Source organism: Nomia melanderi, chromosome 6 (genome assembly GCF_051020985.1).
Source record: "Nomia melanderi isolate GNS246 chromosome 6, iyNomMela1, whole genome shotgun sequence".
NCBI classification, from domain to species: Eukaryota; Metazoa; Arthropoda; class Insecta; order Hymenoptera; family Halictidae; genus Nomia; species Nomia melanderi.
Genome location: NC_135004.1, coordinates 8,634,306 through 8,649,709, shown reverse-complemented (window position 1 = coordinate 8,649,709; position 15,404 = coordinate 8,634,306). Strand labels below are relative to the sequence as shown.

At 40.7% G+C, this 15,404-nt stretch overlaps 3 protein-coding genes across 4 annotated transcripts; 2 read left to right on the top strand and 1 right to left on the bottom strand.

The window, feature by feature from the left end:
- The first annotated feature begins 342 nt into the window (after positions 1–342).
- LOC116433363 (chymotrypsin-2) lies at positions 343–2,267 on the top strand. Its single transcript, XM_031991353.2, has 5 exons — positions 343–513; positions 863–1,013; positions 1,289–1,535; positions 1,763–1,900; positions 2,026–2,267. Exons 1-5 carry the CDS (start codon positions 468–470, stop codon positions 2,164–2,166), a joined length of 723 nt encoding a protein of 240 aa, XP_031847213.1. The 5' UTR covers positions 343–467; the 3' UTR covers positions 2,167–2,267.
- Positions 2,268–2,631: 364 nt separating this feature from the next.
- Positions 2,632–5,678, top strand: LOC116433362 (uncharacterized). 2 transcript variants are annotated; one of them, XM_031991351.2, is made up of 4 exons: positions 2,632–2,952; positions 3,127–3,300; positions 3,359–3,491; positions 3,584–5,666. In XM_031991351.2, the coding sequence occupies exons 1-4, from the start codon at positions 2,917–2,919 to the stop codon at positions 5,251–5,253; spliced, it is 2,013 nt and encodes a 670-aa protein (XP_031847211.1). In that variant the 5' UTR covers positions 2,632–2,916; the 3' UTR covers positions 5,254–5,666. The 2 variants fall into 2 exon arrangements, with proteins under 2 accessions (XP_031847211.1, XP_031847212.1); XM_031991352.2 differs by lacking the exon at positions 2,632–2,952 and having other exon boundaries at positions 3,152–3,300; positions 3,372–3,491; positions 3,584–5,678.
- A 4,863-nt stretch (positions 5,679–10,541) lies between these two features.
- On the bottom strand, positions 10,542–11,916 carry LOC116433366 (uncharacterized). Its single transcript, XM_031991355.2, has 2 exons — positions 11,885–11,916; positions 10,542–11,501 (listed from the first exon to the last, which is right to left on the bottom strand). The coding sequence occupies exons 1-2, from the start codon at positions 11,906–11,908 to the stop codon at positions 10,842–10,844; spliced, it is 684 nt and encodes a 227-aa protein (XP_031847215.1). The 5' UTR covers positions 11,909–11,916; the 3' UTR covers positions 10,542–10,841.
- Between the last annotated feature and the right edge of the window lie 3,488 nt (positions 11,917–15,404).

Genomic DNA, 15,404 nt, shown 5'->3' with positions numbered 1-15,404 from the left:
GGTAGATATATTTCTTCTATCTGAGATGATTCTTTTTGCCTGTAATTGAATACTCTCCAATATCTTGATTAAACTCTGATAGGAGACATTTCACAAGAAGGTATAATTAAAAGATTGTATTATCGAATTTCGATTGACGGTTGCGTATTATCAATTTCAAAGTGTCACTCACGTCGTCCAGTAAAAAGTTTATAGAGTGTATACTCGTTATCAGATTAATCTCTTCCTCTTTCTAAGAAAAAAGAAAGAAATCCGATAAACGTACACGATACGGATGTCACTTTATCTTTGCAATCAAAGCTACTGAATTCTCACACGTTGAGAATACCACTCTTTGTAACCGATGCTTATTCATATTGATAAAAATCTAATATTTTGTTTATCTTTATCGATGGAACGTACGCTCTCGATACGTATATAAATTGATCCATAGAGTTGTCAGTAACAGAATTGCGATTCTTGCCATCATGTACACACCAATCCTTGTACTGTGCCTAGCGGTTGCCGCTTTCGGTAAGTAAAAACAATTGCCACTAAATCAAGTTGGAAATTACTCATTTAAGAGAAAGCTGGAAAGAAATTTATATTTTCATAATTTCTAACGTTAAATTACTCTTGAACCCTTTGTACCAACTATATATGCTTTGATCATGAGGGTCAGCTTTATTTTCCTTGATGAAATTATCTTGCAAATATTACACTACAAATAATTATATTGTAAATATTAATTCACTTGTTAAAATGTTTACACGAATATTTTTGGACGTTGATGAAATAATATTAGCAGTGTCTCTTGAATAATTTAATAACAGTTTAAACAATTGTAGTTTAGAAATTGCTTAATTTAAATTTCTTAATACAGCCTTCCCCGAGAGCCAAATTGTGGGTGGAAAAGATGCACCTGCTGGAAAATTCCCATACCAAGTGTCGCTTCAGAGCAACGGAAGACATTTCTGTGGTGGATCAATCATCAATCAGCGTTACATCCTTACCGCAGCTCACTGTGTTGAAGGGTAAGGGTCTTTTGGTACTTCCACTAATCAATTCTCAATTATAAACAATCTTACCATAAAATATATCCAACGGACAAATCAGTAAACTTGAAGTTTCGTTTGATTTATGCACAGTTAAAAACAAAAATATTAACTTAACTATAAATAATTTTGATGAAATAATAAAATGTAATAACGCTATCCAACTCATGAATTGTCCAATCAGTTACTTTAATTATAAATCCGTTTTTCTGAGAGTATAATGTATTCTATGTAAAAAAAATCTATTTCTACAGAACCTCTCCTTCAGCCGTAACTGTCGTCGCCGGATCTAACAAACTGAGTGTCAAAGGAGTTTCCTATGGAGTAGAAAAGATCACAGTTCATCCGCGGTACAGTTCCATTTTAATTGTTAACGACATTGCTGTACTTCGCGTTAATAGGAACATTGCTTTCACCAACTTGGTTAAACCAGTCAAACTGGCATCTTCGGAAACTGCTGAGGGATCATCTGTTGTTTTGTCTGGATGGGGAACGACCAAGGTTAGTAATAATTTTTTTTACCAATTTCAGATAATTCTAGTTGTTGAAATATAAACTTTCATAGACAAAGTGATTGGTGTTAAATCTGACAGAAAGGATCAAAATTCTAACGTGAATAAATCACTTCAAGAAAATACTAAGTGATAAACTAAGAATCCAATTAAAAGTTTACGTTCATATTCTGCCAGTACAAAAAGATGCCTAATTGTTATTTATTTCGCTTATAGGCTGGAGGAAGTGTACCTGACAATTTGCAAGAAATCAACCTGCAAGTTTACTCTCAATCGAAGTGCAAGAAGACCCACAGCAACCTGCGTGATACACACATCTGCACATTCACCAAATCCGGCGAAGGAGCCTGCCACGTAAGTTTCATTCATCATTACTACGATTATCAACATAACACTGAATATTTAAAATTGATTTATGGATTCAGAAGAAAATTATTACGTGATAATTAACTCTAACGGATTTCCTCTTCTAATTTTAGGGAGACTCTGGCGGTCCTCTTGTCAACAACGGCGAACAAGTTGGTGTTGTTTCCTTCGGACGTCCCTGCGGCGTTGGATATCCTGATGTCTTCACAAGAGTATCTTCCTTCGCATCTTGGATCAAGGCTAACACCCCCTAAATGGCAAAATTATAACCACCCGGTTGTAATGCGAACTGATTTAACTGGCTTTATATCTCCTATATGACTTTAATAAATATTAATTGCTTATAATAATTAAACATGTGTTTTCTTGAAATTACCACTTCTTGACGGCAAATTATTTTAAATGGTTTACATTCATAATAAATATATACTGTTTGTCAGTTATTTTTGTACATTAAATACATTTCTTCACAAGCATTCATTTATAAATAATGTTATATTTGCGACAACTTTGGAAAGGAAAATTTTCCACTTAATAGATTTCTATTAAATCTATTAAATAAATATTGTTTTTAAATTTAATTTGTTATATTAAAGAACCTATTGATTTTTTATTATTCACCACCGCTTTCTAGTTATTGACAAGAAAAAAAATTATTTTAATTTGTATTAACTGATCAGACATTTTAAGGCAGAGTAATCCATATTTTCAGTTATCGATAAAAACAGGAACTAATTTCTTCTACGATTAACCAAGTTTCTGATTACTGATAAGGAAAAAATCTACCTCTTTCTGTAATTTAACCTGTTTTCTTCATTATTGATAAAGAAGAAAACTGCTTTCGTTTTAACATTGCCTTGTGACTAAATCGATACTGAAGTTAGGATATAATTTACGTGAAGTCCGTTTGGTGGCGTAACGTTTTCTCCGTTTAGGGAATGTTTATAGAGTTGTATACAGAGGTTGTGCGAATTTTTTACTCGTGAACGGTTTCAAAAAGAAACATGTCAAAGTCAAAAAAGAGTACACATAGTACAAAGGTAATAATTGATCTTTCTTATATTCTTATTGTCTCTACTTATTCTTATATTTACAAGAGCCGTATCACATACTTTGGATGAATACATTTCTTAATAACATTTGGTTTACTTATAATCAATGTATTATTTATAATTAATGTGACGTATTCATTATGAATGGAAATATAATTTCAGGATGCTAGTAGTTCATCTGGTACATCTTCATCACTATCATCTGATGAGGAAGTGGATGCACGAGATCTTAAATCAATTAAAGAATATTTATCAGATCGTCGAGAACTAGCTCGTCAACTTTTCAAGTCTGTAAAGTCAGAAAAAATACAAATGATGTTGCCACAAGTATTAAAGGTAAGTTTATTATTAGTTTAATTAACTCATTTATATAATGTGAAGTCATTCTTCGTAGAAAATGGATTTAGGTCAGTTAGAGGAATGGTGTGCAAATGAATTAAGTGGTATGTCAAAAGCTCGTATATTATCTATTTTAAATGGGAAAGCTATGGTAGAATCCTCAGATACAACTGAGTCTGACGATTCAGGTATGTTGAAAATTCAAGATGAACAATCATATAAGTTAATGGTAATAGTAGAGAGGAGTAGATATTACATAGAAATATTTTTGTGCTAATAGGACCTTCTTTAGAAATTATCTCAGATACAGAGGAATGGTTTAGTGATGAGGATTTACTTAAGAAAGAAGAAGGATCACAGTCTCTAAAGGGAAAGATAAATAAAGATAGAGTTAAACAGAAAGGAAAAATTTTATCTCAGAGGAAAAATGATAATAAATATACCAATAAGAAAATTTCTGATAATGTCCTTAAAAATGTTGAAATAAAAAAAGAGGAGGAAGTAGATAAAAATAAGGAAAAAGAAGGTGATAGTTTACTTGATTTGTTAGAATTAGAAATGCGGGCAAGAGCAATACGAGCTTTAATTAGGAAAGAGGAGGACATTGTACCAAATGCTGCTCAGTCTGTCGAGGGTGGTAACAGTGCAAATGCTAGAAATAAAAGCGAACAAGATGAACAAAAAGAAAAAGAAAATTGTCGAAGACAGTTGGAAAGAATTATTAGTGCTCAACAGAGCAGTAATATTGAGGATGAAGATGTGGTATTAGTTGTTCAACCAACTACTACTATTGAGTTATTATCTAGTGAGAGTGAAGGAGAAGCTCACAGTGGAGTACGTATAAATAAAAAATTACAAAACGAACGTGTTATAGAGACCAAAGAAAATGTTGATATCAAAGATAAGGAAACTAGTAACGCACACAATACAATTAATTCAGATAACTCAAATGAAAATAAAGATACAGATAATATATCAGAAGCACATAAGAACGATGTTTCCAAACGAGTTCATAGCAATAATTTAGCTAATAGTGATGTTCAGTCAAAACCAGTTAGTATAAAAAGAAAGAGGGTAAAGAAAAAATCACATACAAAGGAACAACAGAAAAGTGCAAGCTGTAAAGTGGATCTACATAAAGTAAAGTCACATAGTGAAAATCAACATAGAAAGAGTATGAAGAGTAGTGAATGCATTAACGAGAATGTGAAATTAAATGGAAATGAAGTCGGGGACAGTAATAAGTCAAAACTGCTTGACAAACCGGTTCTTAAAAAAGAAGATTCGGTAGAAGCATCAGGTGCATTAAATGTAGCAAACTTAGATGAAGAGAAGTCTAGTGATTTAGATGAAATAATTGATTTAGACAATTACTGTGATGACATGGATGATATGGAGAACAGTGAAAATGATAAAAATAAAAATAAGCAAATTAAGAAGAGTGACCAAGGTAAATCTGAAACAGAAACGTCTTCTGCCCATAAGCCAAGCGGAGCTGAAACATGGGCAAGTCGATACTACCAAACAGACGATGTTCAAAATGTGATAAAAGAATCGAAGATACAGTCAGAAATACGTAAACGATTAAGGGAACGTCAGAGGCTATCGAAACTTACTGCATCCCCGAATAAAAATTCTCCGTCGTCATCCCCCGTGATAGAAACTGTAAATAAAAAAGTTCCAGAAAAAGACCCGATGGGTTCTGTGGATGAATATTTAGCTTTAAAACAAACTGCCGCTGCGAGCCTTAGTTCCGGTACCAATAGCAATGATTCCAATGTAGTAAATGAGGGTATTGTATCTATCAATAGTTGTACCGATGAAAGTACATTAGTTGAAACTGATTGTATATCAACTGTACATTTAAATAAACAAACAGATGATGAAGAAATAAATTGCAATATGAAGAACGAAGGTATCGTTGGTACAGTAGATACCAATCCTGGTTAATGTAATTTGCAGACAGTGAATTTAGCTATACCACTTGAATTTGAATACTGTTCTTCAACAGGTTTAATGCGGAACAAATTATGTACAGACGTTTTCTTTCACTTTCAGTTCTATTTATCTCCGCACTTTCTGAAAGAATAAAAAATATGAATAAAATTCGATTACACAAAAAACCACATTTTTTAGTATACTTGTAAATTAATGATGTCTAGACATTTCTGTCATTTCCATAATGCGACGGTTATAATTCCTTTCATCCAGTAAATAGTTTCCTTGTTGCGCTTACCACGTTTGGTAAGAGACATAATATCCATTACTACAAAGCCGACGTTGAAGTTTTCTAAACAGAAATTTCACGTTACATATAAATTTCTCTACTGCTTTGTAATTAGCAATTATAAAATAAACCAAAGAATCTGTAACAAATTCACCGTTTACAAAATGGACCCCATTTACTGCATTTCAACTAAACGAACTCATTAAACCTACCTTATTTTGCGATTTCACTTCATCAATAAATTTTCTCTAAATTCGTACTAACCGTACCATTACATTTGTAACGAGGCGGTGTTTTATGTAACAGAAGCAATGCTAATTAAAAAAAAACATTGGGGGGAAAGTAAATTTTCGAATCGTCGGATCTAGGTGGATCGGTTGTTTAACGATTATTATTCCCGGTTCTAAAAATAGAACGTTTCTTTTAATTCGAGCTATGACTTCGCGGAAGCTAAACGTCGAGGCAGTACGCGTGCAATACGACGTGCATTTATTGTGACGTACAAATGATGTTGCCCGACCTAGGAAATGCGGGGACCGTTGCGTTGCCCGCGGTATACCTGCCTCTCATTGACTCGTGTCATTGCATGTTTGAATGCTGCGACTGTGGGGCGTTACGACACCATCGGAAAGATTTTTCAAAACCTCGCGACGGTCTTGGCACAAGGAACTTTCGATCGCAATGGGTGGTTCCGGTGCCGTGAAACTTGGAAAGTTTCTCCGCGACGATGCAAATAAGAGATACAAAAAGGGAGGGAGACCGGTAACTTCGCGCAGGGAGTAGAAAGGTCGATAGTGCTCTGCATCATGCGAGACAGATCGTTGATGAGGTCCGAGCGGAATTTAAATAAATAATCCTGCCCGCCCGGACTTATGCAATACCTAGAAACTTCCAGGCGGTATACTTCCGAGGAAAGTCACATTTACCATTCCGCGACCACGGTAGACCAGTTAATAGAGTGATAAACAGAAATGTCGCTTGTCGCCGGCGTTCTTCTCGACGATTCTTCGAATCACGCGTACATAATACGAAAAGCAGCTCGTGGAATCATACTGTTGTTTTCGTTTGTTCTTCGTATAAGATATCTAAATTTGTATTTTGGTAATGTAGTGGGGGTATTGATTTCTGTAGTTCCTTATTTAACTGGTTTAATAGTTCTATGTAGTATTAAATATTGGTAAAGTGTTTCCTTGTTCTAAGAATGTAAAACGACTCAACAAAGGATATAAAACTTAAATTTATGCTATGTTTTCTGTGTTCGCGTAACTGTAGTTTCTACTCAGTTTATATCAGTTTCTCAGCTGACTGTCTGTAATTACATATTCACTGCCTCCGCGAAGCTATACCGAGATTCGAAGTTACGAGTAAAACGCAAACTGGAAGCGCATAGGTGTTGACAGTACCAATATTAACGTAACGTTGACGATCATTTCTCGAGCAAACAAGCTCGTCTATCGACGAACGTGACGGATCGTGTGGAATAATGGATTCCATACTCCTTTCACGTTACCGCACCGTGTCGCGGGTGGCCTTCGCGGAAACCTCACGAATTTTGTGGATCCTCGAATAAAAAGGAGGGAAGAAAAGGGAGCGATTACTGTACCAAAGCGTTGTCAGGTCAGACCCAATTCTTGAGTCCACTTCCGTGTCGAAGTGTCTCATGAAAACCTCGTTCTGCCCGGGACTGGTGATTCGATTTGCTGAAGCTCCATTGACGCACGCGAAGTTCACGCGTTTATGCGGAAAGTGAAAGGAAAACTAGCACATTTCGTCATCGCTCAGAGGAAGCGAGGGGAAAAAGAAGGTTTATGGGGAATAAAAAGTGGGCACGGTTCTTCATGCGTGCAGCGAGTTCCAGTTTCCTAGGCGCGCGTGTACTCGCATTCCTCGGCCAGCTTTATCACTGCGTGCGATGTACCGTTTACCGATAATGATCGCAGTAATGGTTGCGCTCTTCGCGCTGTTTCGCTCGCGAATGAACGTTAACCGCCTCCCCCCGTCGCTCTTTCCCCACGGTGTCGAAACAGTTCCTTTCGGTCATCACTTTCGAATACGGTTTCGAGCGTGTTCTTATTATTTTTTTACCGAGATTTCTCTAACGGGCGGCGGTTCGACAAACCCTCGAACGTTACCGCAATAACTGGTCGTACATTCATCAACGTGCAATTTGTTACGCGATTTCGCCGGTCGACCGACGTGACGCGCGAAACGGGGAAAAAGGGGGGCCCGCGACGAAACGCGCGGACGAACGAGACCTCTCCCTATCAATGGCTGTCGTACAACCCGCGGAAAGCAAACACGTCGCGGCCGTAATTACTTCGCACGGATTGTCGGTGAACGGGTGAAATTGCCCCGTATAAATCGAACACGCGCGTCGGGTGGAAAGAAGCATGACGCGCGGTACGGTTCTGGGACTGAGCAAATGGCGGAAATAATAACGCACAAGGATTTCGCGATAACGCCGCAGTGCAATCGCGTACGTAAGGAAGCTCCTGACGTAATGCCGCGTAGCGGATTTCCACGTACCACGCGTCGGCGTAAAGAATGAGAGGAAAAAAAGAGGAGCGTGAAAGGACCTCCTCGCGCGCTCCTTTCCAGGCGCTCAGCGGAAGGCACAATGGAGATTGATGCAAGCGCCAAGTCACGATTCTTTAAATTGTAAAACGATAAACACGGCCGTTCCAGATGCCGTTGCGCAACGTCGCCAGACGCGTCTGCACTCCGAGGCGCGGCCGCGTTCTCCGATTTCTCGGAAGCGTCCCGACAATTTCGCGCCAATTTCTGGGGAACGAGGAAGCGTTGGAAATGGCGGCCTCCGACTTTCGGACAAACGATTTTTTTTTTTGGTTGTTCGAGAATGATCCTGCGCGTGAAACAGGAAAAACATGTCAAAATTTGATGCGAGCGGTGGTTATTCAGGAATGTTCAACCCCTTTCGATATCGGGAACAAACATAATCGCTGGTGATCACGGAATTGTATAAGATGTCGGACGCTGTCGGAAGCGGTAGTCCACGGGCTATGATAGCTTTCTAAGAGTAATTTACGAGCAACCTTTGGCCATATTTCAGAGACACCGATATTTCTTCTCTCGCGTTCCTTTTTTCTCCTTCTTTCTCTTTCTTCGTGTTCCCGGGGACGCCGCGCCGGGATTACGGTAAGAACAGCGAAGCAGCAGACCGGTAAAATAATGCGTTCGCGCAAAAAGAAACGTTTTACGTCACAATTGACGGAAACGTAACTCACGGGTATGCAATCGGAATACTTTGACCGTAGTGCGCCGCGGGAACGTTGTATTTGCATCGGTTTCCCTTTACACCCGAACGCCATCCGCGCTCGGTCCGCGACTAATCGAAGAAATCTCTCTCTTTCGCTCTGTTATGCGAACTTCCTAGACCATTAAATATGATTACCCAGCTTGGCGCATGTTAAATAACGGGATTTGCTAACCGACCGTCTCCGCGTGTCTCCCAGGCTTCGCGCGTAAGTATCGGTTAGCACGCCTTTAAAACTCGCCTGGTTTCTAAGAGATAAACCCGGCTAATGGTTATTTCTTAACGACTTGGTAAGTATTAAACGGCCGGGAACCCCTCGACTCTTCGCAGTTTATAAACTACCCCTTTAAAGCGGTATATACGTAAAATCAACGTTTCCCGGCGCGCTATGCTTCATAGAAACTCCAATGTTCTGAATTAATAGTTTGTCGCGCATGGCGTATATGTGGTTCTTTGTTTCTCGTGTTTCGTTTATGAAGGAAAATAATCCAAGATTTAAATATTTCTTGGACAAGATAGTTTCCGGTGCTAGTAGTTAATACATTAGTTTCCTATTTTTTTTATGTATAAGTTAATAATTCGTTACTCCATGTTAAAACGCTTAGCTCTTTTTCCTCTGTCCAAGTAATATTTTCCATGGTAGAAAGAAAATTCCTTCAGTTAAATACTGCAATCCCGTTTGACGTTACCTGCATCCCGAGCGCTGCGACACATTGTCCGTGTCAGTCCGTGATTCGCAAAGGTGAACAACTGATACGCGATACAATTGAACGATCGATAGGCGGCAGCGTGAAACGCGATTGTGCCGCATCGATGCAGTTCCCCTTGATCGGTGGACAAGGTCGACAAACCGGATATTCGCGGAGAGGGTATTCGTCAATGGTTCGAAATTGTCTTAAGCGGGTCTCCTCGTTCCCAAGCGGGTCCGCTGGAACATACCAGTCTACGCTCTATCGTCTCCGATAAGCTTGCACGATTTCTCGACGTGCATTCGTACGTAACAATTCGAGCGTTGCGCTTTCCGCCGTCCGCGGTACCCACTTTCCTACTTTTTAAAATTTACGTATCCATTCTGTAGCCACTTTCAGTTTCTACCCAGTGTTGGCTAGGTCCGATAAAATCAAATTACGAGAAAAAAGTGCGCCCGCCTCGTGGATACGCGGAACTGGAATTTTAATTCCCGCAGATATCACGGGTGATTAAACCAACGCTCAAGGAGCAAACGTTTCTATCTCCGGGAGGAAATCGGATCTCGGATAAATCCGAAGCTTTTAAATTTAAATATTACTAATCTCATGACGGAAATGATCCTGTAAGTTCAAAAACTTTTTGTTGAATATACTTCGTTGAGTGCAGGAATGTCGCAGAGTATAAGCCTGAGATATTAAGACCGCTGAAAAAGAGTGACGAACGCGTTCGTTCTCGAACGTACGCCGAAAGGAACACGTTTCACAGTTTCCTTCCTTCTTTCCTTTTTCCTTTCTCGACTTATGACTTAACGCGCGGACACCGTTCGCCTTAACGACCGTGCAAACGACCCGCGCGCTCCTTTTTCCCTGTGACACTTCGGCCCAACTGTAAAACAGGTGTATCACCTAACGTAACATTAATTGGTGAAAGTTCCGCGGCGATTCCCCGCGATCACGTAACCGCTAACACGGTTCTCTTCCTCCGCTATCGATCTCGCGCTCCGCTGCAGGGGTTACGTAATCGCGTGCGTGCATGCCTGCATGTATGTATGTATAAAAATATCGCTTTATTTATCTGTGTACATGTACATATGTAAAAAAGAAACGAAGTACATCGTTATATAATACAATTCGAGGTTGGGATCACTCATTAGAAGCGAAATGTTCCGTTGCGGGGCACGTTCAGCTCCGGATCGGCCGGGTCGATCGGCCTGCCGTTCGTGCTCTGGTGGAACCGGTTTCGCGAAATCAGCTGTTACGTGCCGCCGGTAATCGTCGAACGATACACGACGCGGAAGGTCAAAGACTTCCAACCTCGTCGAGGCGGGATTCGGTTGCTCCCTCAGCCTCAGTAGTGATGCTCTAGACCGCCGAGCTCGTGTCCGCCGAATCCTCCACCGTAACCACCGCCGAATCCGCCGCCGAATCCGCCGCCGCCGTGCTCCTTCACGTAGATTGGCACTGCCTCCTTCACCACCACCGGCACTTTAACAGGGTAGGGGACCGGCTTCGCCACCGAGATCGGTACCTTGATTGGCACCTTAACTGGGTAAGGCACCTTTACCGGCACCTTGATGGGAACCTTGACGGGGTAAGGCACTGGCTTCTCTACGGTAACCGGGTACGGTTTCTCTACGGTGACTGGATACGGCTGTGGCACGTGAACGGGGTACGGCTTGTCGATCGGCACTTTGATCGGCACCTTCACGGGATAGGGCACGTGCTTCTCAACCTCGACCGGATACGGCTCCGGCACATGGACCGTCTTCGTGACCGTGATCGCCTTCACGTGTTCCGCAGATATGCTCTCATGACCGCCACCGAATCCGCCGCCTAAACCACCTCCATAACCACCTCCGAAACCTCCTCCGAAACCTCCGTGATCACCCAGGCTCAGCTCCAAGCCGCGTTTCGTTTTCGACTCGTTCGGTTGGGCGCTCGCCGGTTGCGCAGACTTCTTCGCCTCTTCGGCTGCCACGGACAGCACCAGGCCGCAGACGAGCAAAATCTGAGGAACAAATTTTTCGAACGTTAATGCTTCCGATGATCGACTCTGTTCGAGGATTATCGTTGCTGATTTTATGGCTTATGAATTCTATCGCGTACAGATTCTATCATCTAACGAAGAGATAATTGTAATGGAAATTTTCAACAAGTCTTGTTTTCTTTTAAATGGAACTGATAGGATAGACGAAGAGATACATGTACGAGTGAAATCTGGTTTAAGCTTCTCGAGTAAGGAACTCGCCGAGCAAGCGCTACTAACGATTCCGTCGATTGCGTCTAGGACGATAACACGTTAAAATTTTCGCCGGTTAGACCAAGCCTTGCGTTCCCGTCCCTCGGCTCTCGAGAGACGGGAATTCAAGCGGCCCGGCCGTGGCTACTCACTTTCAGCTTCTCTGTGCTGTTCATGTTGGTCGACAGTGAGCACACTGATTTCTCGTTGGCCTACCCCCGCTTTTATAGGGGACGCAACTGCCCAAGCCGGGCGCGGGCAACTCGAGCGTGCCGATGAAATTGTTGCGGAGTAGGAAGTCGGTGGGGAAGGAAAGGAAGAGGATGACGTCACGGACGACGCTTTCCTCCGACAGCTTTTGTCAGACGAGATTTAGCAAGCTGTTTCACGTTTCGGTTCAATTTCTTCTTTAACTGTGCCGCACAATTTCCGAGGCTGCTTTAGTGTCCTTTCGAATGAGTCTAGGACTCTTTCGACGCCATCTTTCGATTCTTCATCCATTTATCTATTATTCACACTTTGTTTCACTACGTCGGTCTCAGAAGGAAGCTTATTTTTTTAAAGAAATTTGAAACACCAAATTTTAAACTTAATATGACCCTTACTTTAAATATATATTTCAAATATTATTAACCTTTTAGCTACGGCGGGACCAGCCGTGAAGCTGTACCTCTACACGGCAAGGTTTGACGCGATCTGCATATCATGAACGTAATATCACTGCGATTTGAGACTGATAGGATTTTCCACTGTGCAATTACATTAGATTAGACTATAATGTGCACCACTATCGATGACAGAGAAAGATTTGTGCTACTATAGTGGCGTACCGTTCAAAAAGACGATATGCACGAAAGCCACTATATTGCGTACAATAGCTAAAAGAGTAAGAAAGTAGAAATATGTGTATTTTAGTAACTATTTTAGTGTAATTTATTTAGATTCAAAATATTTATTAGACAGACGAGAGTACGCCTACGTAGAAAAATGAAAGTTTGAATTGGTTGAAAAGGAGCCAAAGAGTGGATCCAAATGACTTAAAAATACACGTTGCTTTTTCAGCAAAAAAATTTACATGACACAATTCGCCAGCATGTCAACAGAAAATTGACGATTATAGCCGTGATTTGTAGGAATACGTTAATTTTCTGCCAGCCGGGTGTCCGAAGTTTCTCCGAAATTCCGTGACATTCGTTCGATCGTTAGTGAAACGGAAAGGAAATAAATATAATAGACGAACGGTCGCGATCGCGTCTCGACTCTCTCGAAAGAATTATGCGTCGATCGTCTTCGAACTTCTCCTCGTCGTCGTTCGCCGAGTCGCCAAGTTTTCAATTACAGGATGAGCCATCGGAGCGAACCGGTGCAAGTAATGCGGATTCAACTCCGCCACCTCTTTTTAATCCGATTAGTGTTCACAATACGTTTCTACATCTCTGTACTCACATCCTCAGGAGCTTCATTAATATTGAGAGCTTAATTAAAGCGGGAAGCGAACCGTTACGACGCCTCCAAGGCGTCCGAGTTACATCCTCGATGTCTTTTCAGCTAACTTCCATCACCTATCGGGGATAAAATAACTTTTCCCTATACTAACGAACGTATCCATACATCATGTTTCATTTTCCTTTCCTCGTCACATCTTTTCCGTCGAAATAATACGTTTTCCGAATCAGCTGTCACGTTGAATTCACCCGGTGTCTTTTAATGATCCAATCAAGACGTAAAACAGCGGCACACGGTTCTAAAACGATCCCGCGAACGATCGTCAATTTATAACGACGGAACGAACGAAAATAAAACGACCTGGATTCTTGAGGAAGAAACCGATAGAATTTCCGGCGAAACAGTTATCCAGTCGATATTCGCGGGCTGAACACCTAGCCATCCGCAGACTCGTTCGGTCAGCGGTGCAACGATTTTTGGGTTATCAACTCCCGCGCTCCCGGGAGAGCAGTTAATCTCGGAATGACTTTGTACCTTGATCTCGCCTGTTGGAAGGCATTAGAATATCCCCGCGTATCCGTGGTTTATCAGGCTTATCGGCGGGAATACATTTCCATATATCTGAATTTGAATCTCCATATTTGAATCTGAAAATATTGATTTGACTCGCGGCCTAGCCGGCACGGAGCCCGGCGCGTTTCGGCGAGCCGAGTCAGCCTCGATTGGCTTCGATCGGGTTTGATCGGGTACGGAGTGGAATGTGATAGGAAGATGTTTGTCGATAGTTTTCTATATCGACATCTGGCGATATTCAATTATTTTCGACGAATTTATTGGCGGCCGTGCGGGTTGATTCGAATCTCTGTGGACCGTTACGTGATTTTTACACGTTGACAATGTTAACGGATAATGTTTCGTGTACGAATAACCGCGATATTGTCGTTCCAGACGAAATGATTTTAAGGATATCGTTATACCGTGGTATTGGAAAATATTATTTGTGTTACAAATAAATAATAAAGAGAATGAATAACAGTTTATTTGTGTTAATGGATACAGTCGTTAGAACATTGTATTTATTAAAAATATAAAATAATTCGGAACGAATAAAGAATAATTATTTTCCATACGAAAGCTTGGGCGTAGAAAAATTTATTCGGCTAATTATCTTAGACAAACATTTATCGGAGCAATTGGAATAATAGTCAGCCGCGCGTGGCAAAATTCGAACGACGGTGAAAGAAATATCTGTATCGAGGAACGTAATGACCCGTATTAATTGTATGAAACGTGGCTCACGGGTGCTAGGTAATTGCGCGGAACACCGTGACAAGAATCTATTTGTTTGTGGACGCAGCAGTTTCATTCATTGAATTTGAAGCTAATAACACGCATCGACGCCACTACGTGGTCAATTTTCCTCCGTCTGATTGTAATTCTACACCGACGGCAATCTATTTCGCGCAACTATTATATCACGTTCGCTGTCCATCTTCCTCCTCCTGCCCCGTCGAGCAATTAAAACAAACGGGAAATACTAAGAGATACGTGATCAGCGCGTCTTATAACATTCCCCTGCCGTTACGACTCCGCAACTATTCACAGTTTCTCTTAATTCTCCAACGTTCATTAATTCAACGCAACTATATAACCAACCGTATCATACTGACGCGGGCCGATCGACGATTCCGATAATCGAGTAATTCGCATGCGATCATTTTTATTCAAGAAATTATTCTACGCCCAAGTCTGTTCCAGTGAAATCCTTAATTCTCGATTTCAGCGCCTCGTGTTATGCGCACACGGAACTTCGGTAATCTGTCGAGATTGTGTTACAAGCGCGCTGCGTTTAATACGATTTTCATTCTAGCTGCTTCTAAAGTTTATACTTCCTAGTAATCTGTGGTGATTTATAATACTTTGTTTACATAATTATTCGAATATCATATTTTCTATCACTATACAGAGGCCGCTAGGATGTTTAGCGATGCAAAAACCTTTCTGTGTTGAAAGCCTACGTCTGCAACGTTCGAACCTGAGTCATTCGTTAAAGCGAGTGAACCCATTTTTTTACTGTTTTTAATTTCATTTCGTTTTATTTATTTACGGGTACTAAATCCCTTTTTTACAAATACATCTAAAAGTATGAACTATAATAAGAATCTACAGTCTGCCATTTGACTTATTTAAGAGTATTCATACGAATATACTAATAATTAATACTTA